The sequence below is a fragment of the Pimephales promelas genome, chromosome 4, assembly GCF_988280905.1.
Source record: "Pimephales promelas chromosome 4, fPimPro1.hap1.1, whole genome shotgun sequence".
Taxonomy (NCBI): domain Eukaryota; kingdom Metazoa; phylum Chordata; class Actinopteri; order Cypriniformes; family Leuciscidae; genus Pimephales; species Pimephales promelas.
In genome coordinates, this window is record NC_142772.1 from 19,262,668 (window position 1) to 19,285,860 (window position 23,193).

The 23,193-nt window shown below is 35.3% G+C and overlaps 3 protein-coding genes across 7 annotated transcripts in view; 2 read left to right on the plus strand and 1 right to left on the minus strand.

Moving 5' to 3' along the window:
- Positions 1–2,335: 2,335 nt before the first annotated feature.
- LOC120470031 (flavin reductase (NADPH)) lies at positions 2,336–9,772 on the minus strand. The gene is made up of 5 exons (XM_039659409.2): positions 9,648–9,772; positions 9,171–9,323; positions 7,930–8,131; positions 6,601–6,765; positions 2,336–2,555 (listed from the first exon to the last, which is right to left on the minus strand). Exons 2-5 carry the CDS (start codon positions 9,303–9,305, stop codon positions 2,398–2,400), a joined length of 660 nt encoding a protein of 219 aa, XP_039515343.2. The 5' UTR covers positions 9,306–9,323; positions 9,648–9,772; the 3' UTR covers positions 2,336–2,397.
- Positions 9,773–10,289: 517 nt separating this feature from the next.
- On the plus strand, positions 10,290–16,552 carry LOC120470030 (N-acylethanolamine-hydrolyzing acid amidase). The gene is made up of 11 exons (XM_039659408.2): positions 10,290–10,596; positions 10,977–11,141; positions 11,255–11,378; positions 12,612–12,702; positions 12,782–12,858; positions 12,942–13,114; positions 13,282–13,344; positions 13,455–13,521; positions 13,782–13,810; positions 15,841–15,907; positions 16,170–16,552. The coding sequence occupies exons 1-11, from the start codon at positions 10,421–10,423 to the stop codon at positions 16,176–16,178; spliced, it is 1,041 nt and encodes a 346-aa protein (XP_039515342.2). The 5' UTR covers positions 10,290–10,420; the 3' UTR covers positions 16,179–16,552.
- Positions 16,553–20,200: 3,648 nt separating this feature from the next.
- ppef2a (protein phosphatase with EF-hand domain 2a) overlaps positions 20,201–23,193 on the plus strand; it is a 33,661-nt gene continuing 30,668 nt past the window's right edge. The window contains exons 1-6 of one of the 5 annotated variants that reach the window (XM_089130084.1): positions 20,201–20,579; positions 20,718–20,810; positions 22,008–22,067; positions 22,518–22,645; positions 22,775–22,829; positions 22,931–23,106. In XM_089130084.1, coding sequence (XP_088986210.1) covers positions 22,016–22,067; positions 22,518–22,645; positions 22,775–22,829; positions 22,931–23,106 — 411 coding nt within the window. In that variant the 5' untranslated portion in view covers positions 20,201–20,579; positions 20,718–20,810; positions 22,008–22,015. Of the gene's footprint in view, positions 22,068–22,094; positions 22,347–22,517; positions 22,646–22,774; positions 22,849–22,930; positions 23,107–23,193 lie in introns of those variants that run through there. The other 4 variants (XM_039659969.2, XM_089130083.1, XM_089130085.1 and 1 more) reach the window with 4 other exon arrangements.

The following is a 23,193-nucleotide window of genomic DNA, read 5'->3' on the forward strand; positions in this document are numbered from 1 at the left end:
TATGAATAATTCAATTTTCACTAGTGACAATGTTAATTTCTGATAACTATAATGTAATTGTTATACTAGTAAGAAAGCCATTTTAGATATCTGAAATAATATTGATATCAGAAATACATTTTCAGATATCAAAAATTGTAATTTTTACTAGTAACAATTGAATTGTTGATATCAAGAATAGACATTTCAACTTGTGACAATTTAATTATTAATATCAGGAATTCACATTTTTACTAGTAACAATGTAATTATTGATATCAAAAATGATATTTCTACTAGTTAAAAATCAATTCTTTATATCAACAATTAATTTTGAATGGCAGCCTATGGTGACATTTCACTAGTCAAAATACAATTACAGATATCAGTAATTCAATTCTTGATATCAACAATTAAATTCTTAATATCAAAAAATGGCATTGTTGATATCAAGAATTCATATCCTGGAAATGAATAAAAGCTAAAACGGCATAGGCTGCCATTCAAAATGAATTGTTGATATCAAGAATTGATTTTTTTACTAGTAGAAATATCATGAATATGATACTTTGTCCTCAAAGATAGAAATATCATTGAGGACAAAGTACTCCAATCACTATCAGAACATTAAATCAAAGGAAGTCATCAGTTCAACTTGCATAAGCTCACCAGTAAAACTGGAAATGAACTATTTTTTATCTCTGTTGACAAAAAACTGGAGTCTGATCTAAACACAAGTATAAACTAAAAATATATATTAAAAAAAGTATATTATCTATCTATACTAGCAACAATTATTATCGCTGTAATTTCATCCATCTAACCAGAGCAGGTATACGTAACCAACTCGCTCTGGAACAATCTAGAAAGTCTCCTTGCCGGTTGCCTTTGGCTCTTGCATTATAGACATACTTTTGTTGCTTTTGGATTTGACCTTTATTTAGAAAATTACCACAAATCAATTTACTGGGTGAAATCTTCAAAATTTCACACAAGGAAAAGCTTTAGCAGAATGTTCAGGCTGCTCTTTTGTTAAAAATGTTAGAAAGTTTTTGATGATAAAGTTTGTGCTTTGTAAGTCCTTTGGCCCTTACTTTAACAATTATAAGGCAGCTATCAGCTTATAACACCATATACAACATCCCAAACATGTATTTCCATAAGGTAGGCTATAGACACACTGACATCAGCGTTTCACCACAGAAACGGTTTATTATGAACAGTGCAACACTGCACTCATGTGGTCATGAGACACTCAGTCACAGCAATTGCATAACTTACTATCTGAATCTTATGACAGTGATTCATTCATTTGCTCCACAACAAACAACCAAAACAAAAATCGTTCACAAAGTATTCACTTCCAAAACTTAGATCTCTGTGTCCATGTTGAACTCCTTGAACGGCGAAGAGCCAACTAGTGGTTTGTGGCAGGAATGAACTGCTGGTACTTTCTACAGATATTTTGTTATTAGTTAGTGTTTATTTAGACTAATCCAGAACAACATTTTCATACATTAAGCAAAGGTATTAAATCACTTACGACTATATGCTAAATGACTAAATTAAAAGGTAATCATTGTGTATAGCTGTATAATCTATTTGAAGTGTAAAATCTGTAGGTCTGTATACTGTATAAAAACAAGGGAAATTGAATACATCAATGAACATAAAAAGCAAAAAATAAAGTGAAACAAATAATAAAAAATATAGTAACAATAAACCTAATGTATATGCAAAAAACAGGTTTAGACAGGAGTATATATTTCAGAAAGTAAAGAACTGAATTTTACCTGAAACATTTTTATAACATTAAAATATGTTCATTTTTGATTATTATATAATGGTATTTTAGAATAGACTGGAATTGAACAATTTTAAGATATTAAGACAGGGATTCATTTGTTTTATGTTACACACAAATGCCTAAAATTATAGACTAATAATGATTAGAAATGAACAAAAGTTGCCTTGATAAAAAATAGCGCCTTTCACATTTAATTTCACAATACAGTATTTTAGAGAAGGCAAGAGTACATGCAGCCAATTGTCATTTCTTTGCTCTCTATTTTTAACCCTGGAATTTCATGTTAATCCAATTTACATCACAAAATACATTTTCTACAAGATTTTATGAATTACATTTTCTTGTAATTCTGCCAACCTCTCTTTGGCATCAAGAAACACCTTTTACAATTCAAATAAGCACGATATACAGTGCCTTCCACTAATATTGGCACCCCTGGTAAATATGAGCAAAGGCAGTGAAATATATCTGCATTTATTCTTTTGATCTTTCATTCAAAGAATTCACAAAATTTTAATTTTTCATTAAGGTAAAACAATAGGGGGAAAATCTCATTGTGAAATAAATGTTTGTTTTTTTTCTAGTTTACATCGAGCAAGCAAAGTGCAAACTTATTTGGTGATGATAGCAACAGCTTTCTTCATCCAGGCATTGTTATTGAGTAGAGAGAGCATGAAACGAGCCACATCTCCTCTTGACACAGACTGGCCGATTGGCAGACCATTTTCATCAGGGACATAATAACCTTCATGTGTGAGGAACTCATTGGCTTTGAAAAGAATGAGAAAAAAAATCCACAAATTTAACAAAATACAGAAATATAATTGGTGAAAATCTAATAGCTTTGCAGCAAAGGCAAATTTCTCAATAAGCATTTTACCAGTGGTGGAGATAGTAAACAAATCAATACTTGAGTAAAAGTACAGATACTTTAAAAAATTATTACTCCTTTTCAATTAAAAAAATACTTAATTTTTAAATGTACTTGAAGGAGTAGTTCACTTTTATAAAAAAACTTTTGCTGATACTTGAATCACCCCCATGTCATCCAAGATGTCCATGTCATTCTTTCTTCAGTCGAAAAGAAATTAAGGTTTTTGATGAAAACATTCCAGGATTTTTCTACATATAATGGACTTCAATGGGAACCAAACGGTTCAAGGTTCAAAAGACAATTTCAGTGCAAACTGTTCAAAGGGCTTTAAAAAATTCCAGATGATGAATAAGGGTCTTATCGAGCAAAACGATCAGTCATTTAAAAAAAAAAAAGTTTTATAAGCTCAAATGGTCACCTTGCTCTGTTCTGTGATGCGTGTTCGTGACTCTCCTATTCGAACTCGTTTATCAAAATGAACGAATCTTTTTCCGAGTCAACTCATTCATTTCGTTCGTTGAATGAGCCAAATGACATGAAAAAAGATTTATTCATTTTTATTAACGAGTTTGAACAAGAAAAGTCACGAATGCGACCAAGGCGACCATTTTAACTCATAAAACTTAAACTTTGTTGTTGTTTTTTTTTTTTAAATGAGCGATCGTTTCGCTTGATAAGACCCTTATTCATCATCTGAAATTGTTTAAAGCCCTTTGAAGCTGCACTGAAACTGTGTATTGGACCTTGAACCGTTTGGTTCCCATTGAAGTCCATTATATCGAGAAATTTGGTGTGGCGGCAGTCTTCCATGAGGGAGACTTTAGAGGGAGACAAATCTTTTTTTTTACACGTAATATTGTAGAGTTTATTATAAATTATTTATCTGTTATTATAAATTATTTATCTTCATTATTTTTTTTTTTTAAATTCATGTACCCTTATAATCTTTAATCAAATATATTACCATTCCCTCCCCCCTCGAAGTGACCTCTCTTCTCATTCGGTCACGTACCATGGCGAAAGGGAGTGGACAGAGCCGATGAGGGTGCGGCTATCAGTGCACCGCCTCTCAGACTGAATGTAAACTGGTATTCAAATCTGCCTCCCTTTTGTTTGCAACGCCCAATCTCCAACGATCCAATCAATTCCCGAAGGATGAAATCAAGCCCCGCCCTACATTTTTTTCTAATTTTAGAAGCTGTTTCACTCAGATATAAGTCACAACAAGGAAAAAATTACACTCTCAACTTCCGTTTCATGCCGACTTTAAAGTTATTCAAAGTTTGCCGGTTCCCGCCTCCTCCTTCCCACAACAGCGTAACAGTGTGACAAGGACATTGTTGCATTTAAACATGTGCTTCAGACACAGGTCACGTTGATGCCGTTCCCACTAGGGGTGCAACGGTACAGATAGCCCACGGTACGGTTCGTACCTCGGTTTTTGGGCCACGGTCTCGGTTCGGTTTCGGTACATGTTTTGTGCAGAAAGAGACTGCTATTTCATCCCAAAAATATGTTTTATTTTTCTTATATGCATTAACATAATGTCACAGTAGGAAGAACATCAATGTGTATGAAATAAATTAACACTCTAGTCTGTACTGAACAGAACTAAGTAATACAACCTCTTCAACTACCACTTATAAAATACAAAATGTAAACAAACACACTTTAGAATATTCAAGTGGATCCCAATTCCAAACCTTGATAACTGGTATATAAAGTGATCAATGTGAAAGAAAAAGTGCACTTTTACCTTTAACAAACATAAATTAGCTTGTGGTTTGAATAAAAAGAGCCGAGCAAAATAATATAATAAAAAAAACTTCATTCAGGATACAAAGTGCAATGTTATTTACTCATCCACTATTGAGAGATTCTTGTGCAAAAAGATACTGCAGTCAAACGTTTGACTGGGTTTGCGTTATGCATCCACTAGATGTGCTGGGAATGTAGCGACTGCACGGAGCCGGAGGTGAGGCGTTTATTTAGTAAGCGTGAGCGCGCTGGGGCGGGCACAACGTACATTCGCAGCCTGACTCATATATTCAATGTGCGGCGGCTCGCTGCAGCAACGGCTCGCTGTTTTGAATGAGACGACCCGTGTGAACGGGGAGCGTTTTTTGAACATCTGTGACGCGCGAGCAGCGCCGTGTGACAAAGCGGGCATATGCTGGACACGAGCGCGAGTTCGCAGGCGAATTTAATAACACGGAGCGTTGTTAACTAATTCCATATATAAGGCGATCCGGATTATAAGGCACACTGTCGTTTTTTGAGAAGATTAAAGGCTTTTAAGTGCGCCTTATAGTGCGGAAAATACGGGAAAAGGATCAGCAGGAACTCTATGGCAAAACCGAAGTCCCGCGGGACACGAGGGTAGATTGTCCCGTGCAGGGCTGACCGAACGGTCCGGGATTTTACCGTGTACCGTTGCATCCCTAGTTCCCACTGCGTCTTCTCAGGCACAGTGTCTCGTTCCCCTTCTTAGGGGAACCAGGGTTACATTTGTAACCGAGACTGTTGCGTAATGAAAATGTCATGTGCCCCTTGATTAAACTCACTATACAGTTATTTGGTAACAGTTTACATTAAAGGGATACTCCACTTTTTTGGAAATAGGCTCATTTTACCACTCCCCCAGAGTTAAACAGTTGAATTTTACCATTTTCAAATCCATTCAGCCGATTTTCTAATATATAGAAGAATATCAGTAACCAGACAGTTTCTGGTCTCATTGACTTCCATTGTATATTTTTTTCCTACTATGGAAGTCAATGAGACCAGAAACTGTCTGGTTACTGATATCCTTCTATATATTAGAAAATCGTCTGAATGGATTTGAAAACGGTAAAACTCAACTGTTTACCTCTGGGGGAGTGGTAAAATGAGCCTATTTCCAAAAAAAAAAGTGGAGAATCTCTTTAAGGTTCTTGTATTAAACATTAGTTAATGTATTAACTAACATGAACTAACCATGAGCAATACATTTGTTACTGTTTTTGTTCATCTTTGTTAATGTTGGTTAATCAAAATACAGTTGTTCATTGTTTGTTCATGTTAGTTCACAGTGCATTAACTAATGTTCACAATGTTTTAATAAAGTATTAGTAAATGTTGAAATTTACATTAACAAAGATTGACAAATGTGATTAAGATTATGTGCAATTTATTATTAGTTCATGTTAACAAATGTAGTTAACTTATGAACCTTATTGTAAAATGTTACCCATTTTTTTAGTATTATTTTATATTTTAGAAAAAGTAATACTTAATAGGGGTTTTAGTCTGAAAACACGATGGTTTCCATACTCTGTTTTATTTTATTTTTTCCATACTTATCTAGACCTGGAAGTTACTCAAATCAAATTCCATACTTTTCCATACTCCTACTGCGTGGGAACCCTGTAGTTCACAAACAACTGACAGCCATGCCATAAATACAATTTTAATTTACAATAATACATCCTAAAATTCAGCATTAGTAAGCTCCAAGGACCTCAGGTTCTTGGCTCATTTTGAGTCAGACTTGTGAATTCAATGAATTGCTAACTGGAGTCTCGCTTTGACCAGATCGTATGAATCAGTGATTTGTGAACTCATGCAGTCGGATCGGTTCAATTGGTCATTGATTTAACAGGTTAATTAAAAAGAATCAGCTCGTTCACAAATCGGACACCGCTCTTGTATCTCAGAGCATATGATCAAAATAAGTTCAAAAATAACAAGAAATGTTTATGAAATGTAGCGAAGTAAAAGTTTCCCTAAATAAAAATACTCTGATAAAAGTACAGATGTACTTAAGTACAGTAAAGAAGTAAAAATACTTTGTTACTGTCCACCACTACATTTTACCTGTTACTTAATGTAACAATCAAACAAAATGCATACATTGATTATATTTTAATTTATATCAAAAAATTTTTATTATAAATCCCACCTGTTGTTGGTGTATTCTTGAGGCCAGGAGGCCGGACAACAGTCCAGTTGATGTCATCAGTCTGCTTAAGAAAGTTTTCCATTTCATACATGTTGTTCAGAACGCTTCTAATCATGGGAAGCAACATGAAGCGGATGAGAAAGGAAGAGTTGGAGCCTGAATTAGCTGTGAAGAGTATCACAACAGTCCAATTACTATACCAGACAACCGATCAGACCAAAAATACATTGTAAGGTAAAAAATAGGGGTGCAACACCTCATGTCACGATTCGATACACATCATGATACTGAACTCACAATACGATATTATTGCGATACTCCAAGTGGTAAAAAGGTTAATGCAAAATTTACTGTTGATTAAAATGCTAAATATTGGGGTGGAAATGAATAGGCTTGGATTTGGTGCTGGTAACCCAATGCACAGGGCAATGGTGACACCAGAATACAAATATTCATGATTCTGAAGCTAAAAACAGAATTATTTTAGACAAATATCCTAGTCATTGACTACATATATTTAAAACAATGTAGGCCACTTTTAACTGGGAACATCAGACATTTGAAATTATCAGGACCCACAAATATTCCCCCTATAGCATTATTATACATTAAATACAACATTATAGTAGTTTAATGTAGTACTGTCTGACACTAAGGCTCAATCCCAATTCACCCCTTGGCCCTACCCTTGTTTTCGAGTGTACCCCTAGCCCCTTAAAACAGAGTTACAAGGGCCAAGGGGTTGAAATATTCCCCTAAGAAATCGAACAACCCTTCATGAACCCGATACGTTATCAGTTGTCGGCGATGGCTCTGTCGTTACGGAGTTTTTACAGGATTACTCCATGACAACAACTGACAATCAGCACAGCTGCTGAGGAAACATGATGTTTATAACATTCCTTTCTTGAAATGTATGTCTTTTCTGATTCGTAAAGGAAAGGTAATTTATTATACAATTTCTTAATTTAAATGACTATAGTATTATTATACGAGTAAATAAAGTGCATGGTGTTGTCATCTGGCATCGTGTTTCACCGTTTGCAAAGCCATCTCGCCGGTGATTTGCAATGTATTCTGCAAACTTTCTCGTAGCCCTCCGTTTAGAGTGTGCCTCTAGAAAAATCTTCGTTTCGAGGGCTATGTAGCCCTACCCCTCGATCTCAACAAGAGCTGGGACACCCTACCCCTAAACAATTTTTATAAAGTGAACTATGCACAAATACAGATTGCATTTTTTAATTATGATATATTGTGACACGATATATTGTTACACCCCTAGTAAAGAACTTTCAGATTCATGCACCTGCAAATAATAACAGCACTTACGGTCAGTGTACCATGAGGTCATGGTGATGATTCGATTCACTTTGGCATCACGCATAGCGTTTAAAGCTGCCATCATAGACTGGGTGTAGCCAGTGATTCCATAAAAAAATGAGATTGGAAAGCCAAGACAGGACAACACAGCATCCTGGCCTTTGAAATGCGGTTTCAGGCTGTCTTCAGAAAAAATGTCTCCCTTAACCACCTATCACATGAGAGCATGCAATTAAACAAGGTTACATGGTTATGAGGTCCCATGCTAGTTGTAACTACAAAGTAGCCACTGAAAATCTACTCTTGAACACATGAAGTATTATCTTCAGTGGCAGCTTCATGGTGTTAATCATATCAATGTAGCAATGCTGTGCCTGGATAACTGTCCATAAAATACTTTCTGCACAACCCATAAATCAATCACATTCCTTTTTTTATGCCACCCTTGTGACGTTATGCTAAATTTTACATACAAAAACTCATTAAAAAGTTCACATTGGAACCTTGGTGACTTAGAAATCCTTACTTTTATTCAAATTATAAAGTAGGTAAGAAAGGAAATGAGAGCTAATGAGTTTATCTAAATACTTTGGTAACACTTTACAATAAGGTTCATTAGTTAAAATTAACTAAGAATGAACAACACTACTTCAGCATTTGTTAATCTTTGTTAGTGTTAATTTCAACATTTACTAATACTTTATTAAAATCTTGTTAACATTAGTTAAGGCACTGTGAACTAACGTGAACAAACAATGAATAGCTGGATTTGTTTTAACTAAAATTAACAAAGATGAACAAAAACCGTAACAAATATTGCTCATGGTTACTTCATGTTAGTTAATAGATAACTAATGTTTAATAAAAGAACCTTATTGTAAAGTGTTACCAATACTTTATATAACAATAATACATTATGTATAATGCTTTTATACATCCTTTCAACATTTATCATGGTGGAAATCTGAGACAACTAAGAAAGAAATTAGAACAACTCGGACTATATACTCATACTTTATGTAAATACATTGTAAAAGTAAGATATGCTTTGGTTTGTCATGAAGGGCATTGTTAAATGAATTTAGTTGCATTTGAGATTGTGGATTTGCATTCTTTTACACCTGAAAGCAATTCGATCAAATGTAGCGTAATAATTCCTAATTTTCATCATGCCATTAAAAAACAAACAAAACAATAATAACGTTTAAAATGAAACTTTGAAATTCTTACATGTTTATCCTATTATTTACCTTGAGGTTCTCGTGTGTTACAGTCAGTTTTTCCGGGTTTCTGACGACGGCTGTGACGGAGTGTCCTTGCTGAAGAGCCTGGTTCACCAGCTGCTGTCCGGTTTGACCAGTCGCGCCAAGTACAGCAATCTTCATGTTTAATCAAGACAAAACCTTGTATTCATGCAAAAAAAAAAAAAAAAAACGAGTCAAATTACCTCAGCTATAACCCACCAGAGAAGGGCTAAAATATGCATAGGTAAATTTTGCGTATATGGTCTTCTGTCTGTGATATAACGTTAACCAGCTTATCAAACGTCCGGAAATAACATTTGATATCGCAAGACTCCTCCTCAATTAAGGACAACAAAAACAACATTAAATAGCTCTGCGGATACAACTGAAAGTGTGTAAGGAAATGAAAGGAAATTAATTTGTAAATCATCTGAAGAATTTGAGCATCAGCAAATACAACACCGTTTAAAGTAATATAGCTACCTCTAAAATTGCTCCTGTTGATGGGGGTGGCCAAGCAACGGCAAACACGTGCAAGCGCTTCCTGCTGTCAAACATAACTTAGGTCAAACAGCTGCTGATATAACCCTCACCCTTGAGGACTTTAGTGCGCATGTGCATTGCGAGTACTTTACGCAAGAGTCCTGAAAAGCATGTTTTGCCAAAAAAATAAAATAAAAAAGTAAAATTAAAATAAATACATAAGTTAGGCTACAGTCATTGTGATATATGACACTGTAATAAAATTACGTATTATCCTATCTTTAAAAAAAGAAAAAGAAAGAAAGAAAGAAAATAAATTGTAGCAAAAAGAAAAAAATATTGAATCAATGGTATTAAAAATGTATTAGATTAATAAAAATCAAATTTATTTATATGTTGGGCAGTTTACTCGCATTCTTTTTTTTCCCTTGCTCCAAATTATTTTTTGTAAAAACTTATTTTTAAGCATGAATAAGTCATATGAACAGTGAAGTGCTGTTTACCGTCGCAGGCAATAGGCGCGCTATTAATCCCAGAAAGAGCTCAGCAGCCTTTGGACACTGAAACCAACCAGCTACGATATGCCTGCCTTTGATTTCACACCATGTTTCACACACGGTGGACACCACCCCTTGTGGTGAAAGTGTTACTGTCACAACAATCACAGTTCCTTGTTTTCAATTACAGAAGTTGGGCAGTTTGAATAACTCTTTGGTTTCGCTTATTCAAATGTCGCTATCAAGAAACAGAGACAGAAGTGTTCAGCATTCACCATGAAGCTTCAGATTTGTCTATTTTTCGCCGTGACCTTTTTCTGCGTATCGACAGCTGATTTCTCTCCTCCAGTGGTGAACATCAGTCTGGACGTGCCCGCAAATCAGAGATGGGCTCCTCTGAAGAACCTCTATGACATTAATTTCTTGAGAAAAGCTGCATCTGATGTGATCGAGTAAGTATCGATACCGCACGCGCGCACAAAAGAAGGTGCTTTCGATGGTATTCTTGCAATTTTGACAAGACTTTTGTTAGCCATAAGATAATTTCACCTACCTGGCGAGTTGAAAAAGTTTACACACAAAATTTGTAATCACAGACCAGCAAATGTTTAAGTTCACAAAGCATAAATAAATGCAAACATGAATCACGTGGTTAAAGCGCTGCTAAGAAGGCATTCCTCTCCTTTTATTCACAAATTACAATCGTTATGTCACTTAACGTTACCTGTTGTTTACTTTGTAGATCTTTGTGATCTTTTGGGAAGTTTAGTCATTGTTTGTCATCATCATCCCAAATCCACAGCATATCTATGTCTTGTGTGTTCTTCTGCAGCTCTACTGTTCCCAAATGGGTTCATGTTGCAATTAAACCTATAGTGAATGCTCTGGAGAAATACATCCCACAGCCGTATGCTGGAGAAATACAGGGCATGGCATCATTCTATGGGACTGACATCTCGGATATTGTGCTGCTGAACTTTGCCTATGAAGTATCTGCGTAAGTAGTGTATAGGAACTGTTGAACTTTTCTGAATTTTTTGGTACAACACTTTTGAAAGCTGTCAGCCTCTTTTCAACATTCATTATGGTTGGTTTTTTTTTTTTTTTCAGGTTTTGCACCAGTATTGTAACTCAGGATACAAAGGGAAATATATACCATGGCAGAAACCTGGACTATCCCCATGATGTGCTCAGAAATCTAACTCTAGATGTACTTTTCATGAAAAATGGAAAGGTAATGAAGTGATTATGTTTTATATTTGTATAATGTTTTATTAACAAAGTTTGGGATGAACACGTCCAAAAGATCCATCGGTCACACTTTAGATTAGGCTCCAATTCTCACTATGAACTCATTATTAACTACAACTTTTGGCTCAGTAAACTCCTCCTAAACTGCTTATTAAGGTAGTTGTTAAGTTTAGGTATTGGGTAGGATTAAGGGATGTAGAATATGGTCATGCCTTAATATGTGCTTTAAGAGTAATAAACAGCCAATATCCTTGTAATATGCAAGCTGATAAGGAACTAGTTAATACTTAGAATAGCTGTGTTTCAGTCACATGATTATGATGACGCGCAAAATTCAGATGGAGGGCAGGGACTGAAGAGTGCAATGGACGAGATGGAAGAAAGTCCGTATTGTACTACTTTACACGCTATTACAAGAGAAAGAAATGAACAAAAAATCAAACATATGTTGGATGTGATCCTTATTTTATGAAGAGGAGCGATTTTTCAACTGAATTGAGATTTTCCTGCCATCGAGGCTGTAGATATCAGCAACTACCTCATCTTACAGGCAAACTTTGACTTTACAAAGTTCGGAAACATTACACTTTACACAAACATAGCCACTTAAGTTGTATTAACTCACCTTTGACGAAGTGATCACTACACACATGGGCATTTTCCCATTCGGCTCCCCCCGACCGCAGACGTAGGTTTGCAAGCCATTTTTCTGGAGTTTTTCAGACAATTTCTTGCATTTTCCCCCCCTTACGAACAACAGCTTTTGGTACACGATAAAAACTGCTTGTGGTTTGATCGATTCAAGTAACCATAAATGACTCAAAACACAGGCATTTTGATTTTGTTATAGTGCTTTCTAAATACAGCAAATCACTTCCTGCCCTCCATCTGCATTTCATGCCATGGCAACGCAGTGGCGTGACGTCATATGAAACCCAGCTATTGTACGCTAAACTAAAGTCTTCCCGGGCAATCAGCATGAGAAGAGACCTAAATTTATAAAGCCGACTCACCTACGTTCCTCAACCGTTTTCTGCATCCTTCCGCCACTATTGGCTGGCTCCTATCTATCCTAGCCAGGGATACGAGGAAGCACTCTTGGTTCGGGCCAAAATCCGAGCTTGGAGCCATCCTGTCAGCACGCCAAATACGCATTCTCTTTTACTCTATCTGATTATTTCATGAATATTATATTCTGAAATTTGTTTGTCGACAGGTGGCCTACAGAGGAACCACTTTTGCTGGTTACGTTGGGCTGTGGACTGGACAGAGTCCCAACAAGTTTACAGTGTCTGGCAATGAACGCAGTAGGTTTGATTTGTTTGTTTTTAAAAGAGATCATCTAGTGAATTTTACACAGATTTTATTATGTCTGTATTTCCACAGATAAGGGACATTGGTGGGAGAACATAATTTCAGCCATTTTATTAAAAAGTTCTCCGGTTAGCTGGCTAGTACGAGAGGTGAGAGAACACATATTACAAATAAATATTTAACTGAATATTGAATCTTTTTTGACTTTTGCATTGAATTTGATTCTCTTCAGACTCTTGAAGCAGCTGTGGATTTCCAGGATGCGGTAGTGAGGCTGGCCAAGGTGCCGATCATCACAGATGTTTATTACATTTTGGGTGGTGTTCATGCGGGTGAGGGTGTGGTCATTACCAGAGACAGGGGAAGATCAGCTGACATCTGGCCCCTGGATACACTTCATGAAAAGTAAGCACCAACCATCATTTTTAAATGATTAAAAAAATATTAAAATAAAAGGCAAAAGTGATGACAATGCTTCAATAGGCTTCCATTTGACCATGTTATATACTGCTAGTGATTTCCTGAAAGTGTTAACATTACTAAACCTGTGATTTTGACTGTTGCTTATTTAGCTGGTATAGAGTTGAAACAAATTATGACCACTGGCTACCCGCCCCTAAACGAGATGACAGAAGGCAAGCAGACAATTCGTTTTTTTTATCAATAATAAGAGAGCATAAATGAGGGATTATTTACAAAGCATTGTTCCTCACATTTCCTGGTCTTTTTTTACTTCATATTTTAGAGATGTGGCAATGAAAGCATTAAATTCTACGGGTCAAAACCATATTAATATGGATTCCCTGTATGAGGTAAATGAACAAATCCATTTTGGCTGCTTATTATTGTTGTAGGTTATGGCATTTACTTCTGTTCTACAGTTGTTAATGTACCATAAAATGTGCGTGTATAAATGTTTTCATTATGCATTCAATCATTTGAAATTTTTGCTGTTGGAAATCAAAAAGATTTTCTTTAATGATATTTGTGTTTTTTGATAGTATGTACTTTCATTAAATAATTGATTGAACAATGTGTTGATTCAGTGACCATGTCAGTTTAATTTTCACAGGTTTTATCTGTGAATCCTGTATGTAATAGGTAAGGAGGACATTTTTGCATTTTCACCCATCACATGATATTTTATGGTCTTGTAATGACCTCAAGTAGAGTGATCACTTCTCATATGTGGTAACCAGTAGTCCAAAAATACTACAGTATATACTTCCTCATAGAGGTTATTATTATCAGGATTAACAACTCAATGCAGAATTTAAGTATTATCCTAAAGAGATTTAGAACCAGGTCTTGTGAATCCTCTGTTTTTTCACACAGCTTCACAAACACTCATTGTTTCAGCTTCAACAGTTCAAGCATTGATATCTGTTGAACTTTCACCCTCTTTCATGTCTGATGCAACTGATTTGAAACTCATCTTGCTCTACTAACTTATTTATCATTGTTTGTCACAGTTGTTATTTTGCCATATTGTAACCATATGATGATATTCCTTTACATGTATGCATTTAGCAGATGCTTTTATTCAAAGTGACTTACAATAGAGAAACAAAAGGAATTTGTCACAGAACCAACATTCATTAAATGCAATGCAAGGTTTATTAGAAAGCTAAAGGAGGGAGCAAGCTAGAGCAGAGGAGAATGGCAGAGATGAAAAAGGAGAGGATTTAGTCTATAAAACTTTTTTTTTTCATTCCGCTGACACAACGCAACATTGTTAGTTATTTGTCCCAGTTTTCTTTCTTTCTTTATTTTACCAGGTTACAATCTCATTGAGATTAAAATCTCTTTTACAAGAGTGACCTGGCCAAGATAGCAGCTACATTAACAAAGACATACAAATCCGCATTAAAACACAGAAACACAATCAAGTATCACAACAGCAATTTACCAAAGGATAAAACACATAGTCTGTTAAAAGTAACTTACACTCGTTTAGTGATGGTAGCATAGTCAGCTTTAAGATGTTTTGTAAATTATTCCAAGTAGATAAACCATTATATTTAAAGCCTTATTTTCCTAGCTTTGTTTGAACTTGAGGATATAACAAATTATTAGAAGGAAGATTGTAGCAAACATTTGTTTTAGAAACGCAGAGAGACAAATAAGAGGGATTAGACCACAAATAGACTTATTAATAAAACAATACCTGTTAAAACTTCTTCGAGTATACAAAGATGGCAACTCAGCTTTATCATATAAAGTGCAATGATGTGCTTGATAACTATAACCAGTAATGAAACATAAAACGCAATGATAGTGGGGATCAATTAAACCAAAAATTTGTACTGTCTGGGGAATTCATATAAAGCAGACCTTCATAATCCAATAGTGGTAAAAAGGTTGCAGATACCAAATATTTCCTTGCACTAAAAGAGAATATAGATTTGTTTCTAAAAATAAACCCCCAATTTAAGATTAAGTTTAGAAAGTAGTTAAAAGTTAGCTTAGATTAGCTTTCAAAATAAAATACCCAGGTACTTTCAACTAACTCATAACACATTCTATTTTTATTCCTTGGTAAGATATAATTTCAGTAAGATTCCTTGGTAGTGCTTTGAATTTAGAAAAAAATCATTACTTTGGTTTTATCTAGATTTAAAACCAGTTTAAGTTGACATAGACGAGACTGTACAATTTCAAATGCTGATTGTAAATAATGATGAGATTGTGTCGTAAATTTTCCCCTAACATTACCTACGTCCTATAATATGTATACTCTGGCGCGTCTACTCGTCGATGTCAGCTGGGTGTTACCTATACCCTAGCGCAAGTATTTCACAACCTTTTTTCAGTCAAGGAAAAAAAAAAAAAAATTGTGACGCCTACACTATGTTATCACGAGACTACTTTGATACTATACCTTGAAATGTATCGATTTTCAAAATGGAAGAACCGCCATATACAGTATATCAAACAAAAAATGGATTTTTGATACTGCTTTCATTGGATTAGTGGGAGCCCTAAAGTATCTTATAATTTCTAATACAGCCTTAAATACAATTGGAACATTTGTGTAAGTGCATTGGTTTAGGGTTGTGTAGTGTTAAGTGTTTGTGTCTTCAGCTCACTTTCTGTAATAAGCTCTTTTTAATGTATGTTCTTCCTTCCAGGATCACTGTTTATACAACCGTCATGAGTGCCGCCACACCTGAGAAGTACACAACAGTTGTCAGAGATGTAAGAACAAGCCATTACACTACCCAGTGTTTTTTTTTTTTTTTTTTTGAACGAAACAGCATTTCTATCAAAATGTAAGAGGTTACTATAGCTTCATTTTGTCATTAAGGATTTTTTTTTTTGCAACACTGAGTTGAACAGTCTGTCAGCTTTTGAAAGGAGGATAAGAGGTGAATAACTGGGTCGCGTGTCTTTTCTGTGCTTTCTCAACTGTCAGCTGACCTTTTAAATATAGTTAATGGTCTTTCCTTTCTGTTCACAGATGTGTTAGTGATGGAATGAGCCATTCTCATGATCAACTCATCTTAATTCTGATCTTACCAACCAGTCCTGCTTCTCTTCATGCTCTTCACAATGGAAATGAGTCTAATTTTAATATCTGTAAATTAGGGCTTCACGATATTGAATATATATATATATATATATATATATATATATATATAGCCTATTGCAATAATAATAAAAAAAATTGTATATATATATATATATATATATAGCCTATTGCAATAATAATAATAAAAATATATAATAAATTTCACCAGATGACTTGAATAGCTCTATTTGGAAAGAAGAAATCATTCTAGATTCATTGTGGCATTTTTGTATTGAAGTGCATCAGCATAGAAAATAAAATGATGAAACTTTTTTGAGTGTGAATCATCCTTTTATGGCTGAACGATTTGGTCACCGTTTACAAGAGCTTAAATATCTTGAGTTTTCATAGGCCACATTCCCACTTGTTTTGACTTTAAGTGTAATGTGGTGATTTAATAAATGTGAGTATTTTCAAATACTAATAAATAGTAATAAAATAATAATAAATGTTTTTAACAATAATTTGTTTTGTTATATTTTTTCGTGATTATTATTAAATAAAAATATTTAAATTTGAAATAAAAACAATGTAATTAAAAAAATGTATAGTACAACGGTAATTGTTTACGTCTTAATTTCTTAATTTTTAAACGTTAAACCAACTTGTCAGCAAATAGATAAATGTGCTTGCTGCGAGTTTCAGAGTGTAATGCAGCACTGTGTTCGTTTATGCTACTGTGTTTCAGTAATTTGAGAGAGTATCATTGGTTTAGCGTCTTCTTAATAAACCAAGCCGCTCTGAGAAGCTGAAACACCATATTCGCTTCAGCGCTTGCAAATGAACACAGTGTCATGCTTCACTTGGAAACCTGCAGTGCATATATTTATATATAATTCAATGGCAGCCTTTGTGATTTTATAATCAAATAAAGTCATATTGTTTTAATTTCATATTATTTTTTATTTCTCTATACAGTGCAGCCCTTTAAAGAACTTTTGAAGAGCATCACTTTCACAGCTTGATCTTAAAGGGTAATCTCTAAAACAATTTTTTAGGTTAACGATCTAAAACTGGGGCTTTATTAATGCTAGTCATTTATTCAAGTAATTTTTTTGACATACATTTTTTGACATTTTGGGTGTGTTTTAATTGTACAATTTATGGTGTAAAAAACGTCTGAGTTCTGAGTGCTGCCCTCTTCAGGTTAAATGGTGGCGACTGCAGTTGAATTACTATTGGAAGATTACAGGGGTTGGACAATGAAACTGAAACACTGGCCAATGTTGGAGGTTTCACATCTATATGCCTGGCGGCCAATCTTCAGAGTGAAGCACGGGTGGATCAGGGATGGTTTGAGCTCCAATATCATGACAATCCTGATTGTATTTGATGGACACGACACTGCCGAGGACTACCAAACCCTTCTGGAGGATCATGAGCACCTGATGCTCAAACCGTGTATCAGCATGATCATGCACCAACACACACAGCAAGACTTGTGACAGAAGGGTTTGATGAAGATGAAAGTGACGTTGAACATCTCCCATGATCTGACAGTCACCAGATCTGAATATTATTGAGGTGTTTTGGAGGAGCGAGTCCACCAGCATCATATAGTGACCTGGACACTGTTCTGGAAGAGGAACGGCTCATAATCCCTCTGGTCACTGTGAAGGACTTCTATCTGTCAATTGGTGCTGTATTTGGATGCAAAATGAGGCCCTCACCATTCTAACAAGTTATTGTGTAGTAAAACCAGGTGTTTCAGTTTTTTTGTCCAACCCCTGTAGGTGCCCTGACATAAGCAGGTGCCAGCTCACTACACCCTTGCCGTCTAGAGCCATATGGAGAGGTTCTCTTTAGAGATTCCATATGCATTAATCTCTATATCTGGATAGGCCTATTAAAGTCACTTCCCAAAAGTTGCTAAATACATTTTAAAAAATGGCTAAATTTGTTGCTAGGTGCTTTTTGAAAAAAAAAAAAGCTGCTATGGGTAGTCTGAAAAGTTGCTAAATCTAGCAACAAAATTGCGAAGTTGGAAAAATCATTATATTAGTGGGATAAAGATGGGTGAAGATGAACATAAAATATCGCTATTCGCTGACGATGTTATGATATACCAGAGAGACCCGGAAATATCATTTACAACCCTTTTGTCAACAGATAAATTTAGCACTCTCAGGATACAGACTAAATGTAAAAAAAAAAAAAAAAAACACAAGACATTTGCAATAATTTTATTCCATCGTAACAAATAAGGACAAAATATAGGATCAATTATAATTTAGATGTAACTAAGTATTTGGGAAATTTACCTGCCAAAAAAATACACCTTGCTAGATTATAGACATTTAAATAGTAAGCTTCACACAGATATCCAGAGGTGGAGGGTTATCCCTTTTTTGAATTTGGGGGAAAGAATGGATATTATTAAAATGAATATGCTCCCGAGGCTTCTACATCTTTTTCAGACACTTCCAGTATGGTCTCAGAAGAACAATTTAAACATTGGGATAAATGGATTATAAGGTTTATTTGGGAAGGTAAAAAATCTAGAATTTGTTGCTCTCCAGTACACGTAAAGAAAGAGGTGGTTTAGCCCATAGCTTCCCAGTTAAGAGCCATAGTTTGCTGCTGCAATCCAAGCTATAAAGCTAGATGGAAACAAATTGAACTTTCCTTTTTCTCTGAAGTACCAATCCAAGCAGTAATCGCAGATGATAAACTACTAAGAGCCCATATAAATAAAGAATATCAATGGATTACTTCCACACTAGAAATATGGGTCACAATAATTAAAAAATGTGAATTGAAAGACACTTTGAAAATAATTAGATGGTGTATACGATACAGAATTTTACTTCAGCCAGCTCCTTTGTTTCCTGTCTGCCATTATTGGCCAAATTGATTAATTCAGGTGTACCTGACCTCAGTAGTCATGGCAACAATAATCAGACACACCTGAATTAATCAATTTGGCCAATAATGGCAGACAGGAAACAAAGGAGCTGGCTGAAGTTCAGGAAGTAGTGCAGCTGGGCATAAAGCCAATTGCCTACTTTAGACGAAGTTTCCTGGTGGCAGGAAAAGGCTCTCACTCGTAAATGGCTCCAACCTACCTCACCCACTATAGAAGACTAGAAAGCAATTGTAATAATAATTGTTGAATAATTTGCAATTGTTGAGGATGGAAATACTTACCTTTTCTTTGAGATTAAAAAACCCAAAAACGGGCTCTGCTGTGGAAGAAGAGACGGAAGGAATTTGTAGGAAATTGAGTAATTGTATATTAGATGTAATCTATTATAGGAAATAAAACACTAAGGATGCAAAGGTGCCACTAGATTGCACTGTACCCCATTTTTTCTGTTTCCTATTGTTTGTTTTTGGGGTCTTTTTTGTTCTGTTTTTATATTATACAGAAATTGACATCTATGTATGTATATGTATATATATATTCTTTTGTTTGTAATTTAAAAAATTGCGAAGTTGGCAACACTGTATTTTTCCCACTGTTAAGCTAGCTAGCAAAAGTGAATTGGGACACGCCCAAGTGCACTTGTGCCATACGCTTTACACCATGCACTTAGATCATTAAAATAGGGCCCTGAAAGACACAGACTTGAACAGATTATAAGTGCAACACAATGGGATTTTATTGATATACTATTAAGGTTAGATGACGGGTGAAATGCAAAAATTGAGAATACAGCAGTTCACGGTAGGATGAAGATTCGGATGAAGGATCCACCAGGGGTGACAACAGCCCCACACACATACTTTATTATAGCTACCATGTAGATATTCTAATGGTCGTCTTTCTCTTACAGATGTGGATATGGAACTTGGATACGCAGGAGCAACAACGAGGAGGAAACACAGGAGGTAAGATATGCAGGTAAGTATCACATGAATCATGCATGTAGTCCTACGTGAGAGCAGAGAATGTCTAATTGACATTAGTTAGACGAATTCTCCCTTTTATACATGTAAACCACAATTAAGCTTATCTGATATCTCCTTCCCAGACCTCCTTTTTACAATATATTGTACTGAGGGCTCTCAGATCTCATAGAATATCAAAATAAAAACACTGCTTTCTCCTCAAATTATTATTTTTTTTGTATCTTGCATTACTTTGTATTGATTACAGAAATGAAATACTTTACAGACTTCTCCATCTGCTTCCTTTAGGAAAATGCTATTTCCTAAGGAAGTCCAGTCAAGACGCATCAAGCTATTACCCTTAATCCCTTCGGGGCTTGTTCACTTAATTCAGCTACACAGCAGAAGACTGTTAAGAAGCAGAGAAACAAGCACACCTACGTGAAGGCCTCAGGAGGTCGACACAAGGTCTTCTCTCTTTTTTGAAGGAAAATAGTCAGGACATTGAAGGTCTAAGGGATATGGGGAAGCCTGTGACGATGCTTTATGTGTGTCCTCACAAGTTGATTTATTTACGTTTCTACTATTCACATTGACTAACTCAAGCGAGCACCAATGGAGTACAGCAGGCGGATACATCCCTTTGGGTGACATGTTGTGGAAATAAAGCTTCTGGGACTTAGAAGAGGAAACCACCAGGTGAGTTTTACCCATGTTAGGCTTGTGTATCTTTCATCTGTTATGCTGAAACCTTTTATGGTTTAATTGTTTCATGACACATAAAAGGTACTAAAAGCTACAGCTGATTTAATAGTGATCTATAAAAATATAAAATCTTAAACCACTTTTTTTTAAATGGGGCAATTTTTAGTATGGGATAAATTACGCTTTGAATATGTCTACATGTCTTACGTTCTTTGAAGAAAAGTTTCTATATAGAACCGTAAAGGCTTCATGAACCTTTTAGGGGTTTCCATCTTGGGGACCATTGTGTGGATTTAGTTTGAATTAATTAAGTTGGACTTTTATGAAATAAACAGCTTGTAAACATACATTATCACTTGACAAAATTGAAAAAAATCTGTTAAACATGAAAGTATTATGCCATCATTGAAGACATTTTTATTTACTGAATAGAATATTTTTGGCGTAAAGGGAGCTTTTGTCAACCTCAAAACTAGCATGTCTGCTAATACACTAGTGTATAAGTGTCTTGTAATTGTGTCTGGTGAGCTAATGAATAACCTTCTTTACAAACTAGTCTATAAATCCATAATCCCTAGTTATTCAGGATTACCTTAAAAAAAATAAGAACACTCCAAAAAAATTCACCTCTGAGTCCTCGTGATTTAAAAAAGTGGGAGATAATTAGCCATATTTTTTAAACTATTTGAAGAAATAACAAGCTTATTTAGATTGAGGCTTTGTTTGACAGTTGAAGCACAGGTGCGTGTTGACGTCGTCTGCTCTGTAAGGAGGATTGAGCCCAGGGCAAAAGAGCAATGACCTCAGATTAACTCGCTCTCTGGATCTCATTAACGTCTACAACGACATCATATAGGTGTATAGCCTATATTCATGTAAAAAGCTTGGCAATATTGTACTAGATTTTTTTTTTTCTCATCTCATCTGCAATATGATTTACTGCACTCAGAAAAAGGGGAGCTGTAACTGGGGTGGTAACGTTTACACTTTAGGTACTGAATTTTAGTATTTACTATGAATAACATTGTGTATTACTGAATTAAGTGTTGTTTATTTAGCAGTTAAAAATAAAATCGTGATGTGGTTTGCATTAAATAGGCATAGATATTGTGCATGATTCATAAAGTCTCATATGTGTTAAATGAGATGAAAAGTGCTTGTTATACTGACTTTCTTATGTTCTGCATTCAGGAGAAGCCATGGGGTGTGGTGTCACAAAAAACAATGCATTCAATAAAAGATATGACAAAGGTAATATGTTATACATAAAAACATGGATATGAATGGCTAGTTTAAATTAAAGAATGATATGTTGAGTACTGTTTTAAATGTATATGTAAATTTAACTTTATCTTCTTAAAACACATCCCAGGTGAGATTTTGGCAGTCCAGCAAAGCTTGTGTAAAGCCCTTGTTTATCTCTCGCACCTATAACACAGCTGTCTGGTGTTTCTGTACAATGTCATTATAAGTAACTCATTTATATTCTCAACATGCCTTGTTTTTCATGCATGTCTGCAGTAGCCACAAGTAAGCAAAATTCCTCTATTATCACCAATATGATATTTGTTTGACTGTTGTTGAGTAGTGCACACTACACAGAGTTATGTGTGATTCTAGAAGCCTGACCTGAAAGTGATTGCATGACATGACAAATTATAAAAGCCAGCATGGTAAACCTGTGTCATGTTCTTTTGAAAGCAATGAAAGCAGCGGTGGTGATCCAGCGCTGGTACAGACAGTACGTGGCCCGCAAGGAATTAAGACGCAGATACACCTGGAACATCTTCCAGTCCATGGAGTATGCAGACCTACAAGACCAGATCAAAGTATGAAATCCACCATAATCTAATCATCCATCAAGGGATGGATGGAATAATTCATTTATCACCAAGAAAACTGTAAACAACATTTATAATGATGTTGACATATATTTTTTTTCTCACCTCTTCACGCAGTTATACAATTTTCTCGGTTACCTGATGGATAACTTCACTCCATCCAGCAGTGAACGTAAAAGAAGCTGTTGCATGTAAACACAAATACCACACATACAGCTTTTCACTGGTATCTATCAATGCTAAAAGCATCCTGTGTGTTCTTCTTCCTCGTAGGAAATCTGATCTCACATATCTTCAGAGAAAACGAGGTTTGCCGAGATGCAGAGTGGGAGAGATATTTCAACTACACCAATATTGATGTGCCCGACATCTACTCTGGCCCACGGCTAACTTTTCCTTTGGATATGGATCAGGCTGCTGATCTTGTAGAGGCCTTCAAAAACAAACAAGTAGGTGTTCAATGAGGATGCATTAAAAAAATGTTTTAGGTACACTCTCAAAATAATGCTTCTTTATTGGGATCTACGGTTTCATAA

What these genes read in the sequence shown, in the direction of transcription:
- LOC120470031 (XM_039659409.2), bottom strand. Translation starts at nt 9,305, where the DNA reads ATGAAGATTGCTGTACTTGGCGCGACTGGTCAAACCGGACAGCAGCTG. An exon ending in TAACACACGAGAACCTCAAG is followed by an intron (nt 8,132 to 9,170) that starts GTAAATAATAGG and finishes CTCATGTGATAG; the next exon opens with GTGGTTAAGGGAGACATTTT. An exon ending in GACCTCATGGTACACTGACC is followed by an intron (nt 6,766 to 7,929) that starts GTAAGTGCTGTT and finishes TACTCTTCACAG; the next exon opens with CTAATTCAGGCTCCAACTCT.
- LOC120470030 (XM_039659408.2), top strand. Translation starts at nt 10,421, where the DNA reads ATGAAGCTTCAGATTTGTCTATTTTTCGCCGTGACCTTTTTCTGCGTA. An exon ending in TTTGCCTATGAAGTATCTGC is followed by an intron (nt 11,142 to 11,254) that starts GTAAGTAGTGTA and finishes TTTTTTTTTCAG; the next exon opens with GTTTTGCACCAGTATTGTAA. An exon ending in GTGAATCCTGTATGTAATAG is followed by an intron (nt 13,811 to 15,840) that starts GTAAGGAGGACA and finishes TCTTCCTTCCAG; the next exon opens with GATCACTGTTTATACAACCG.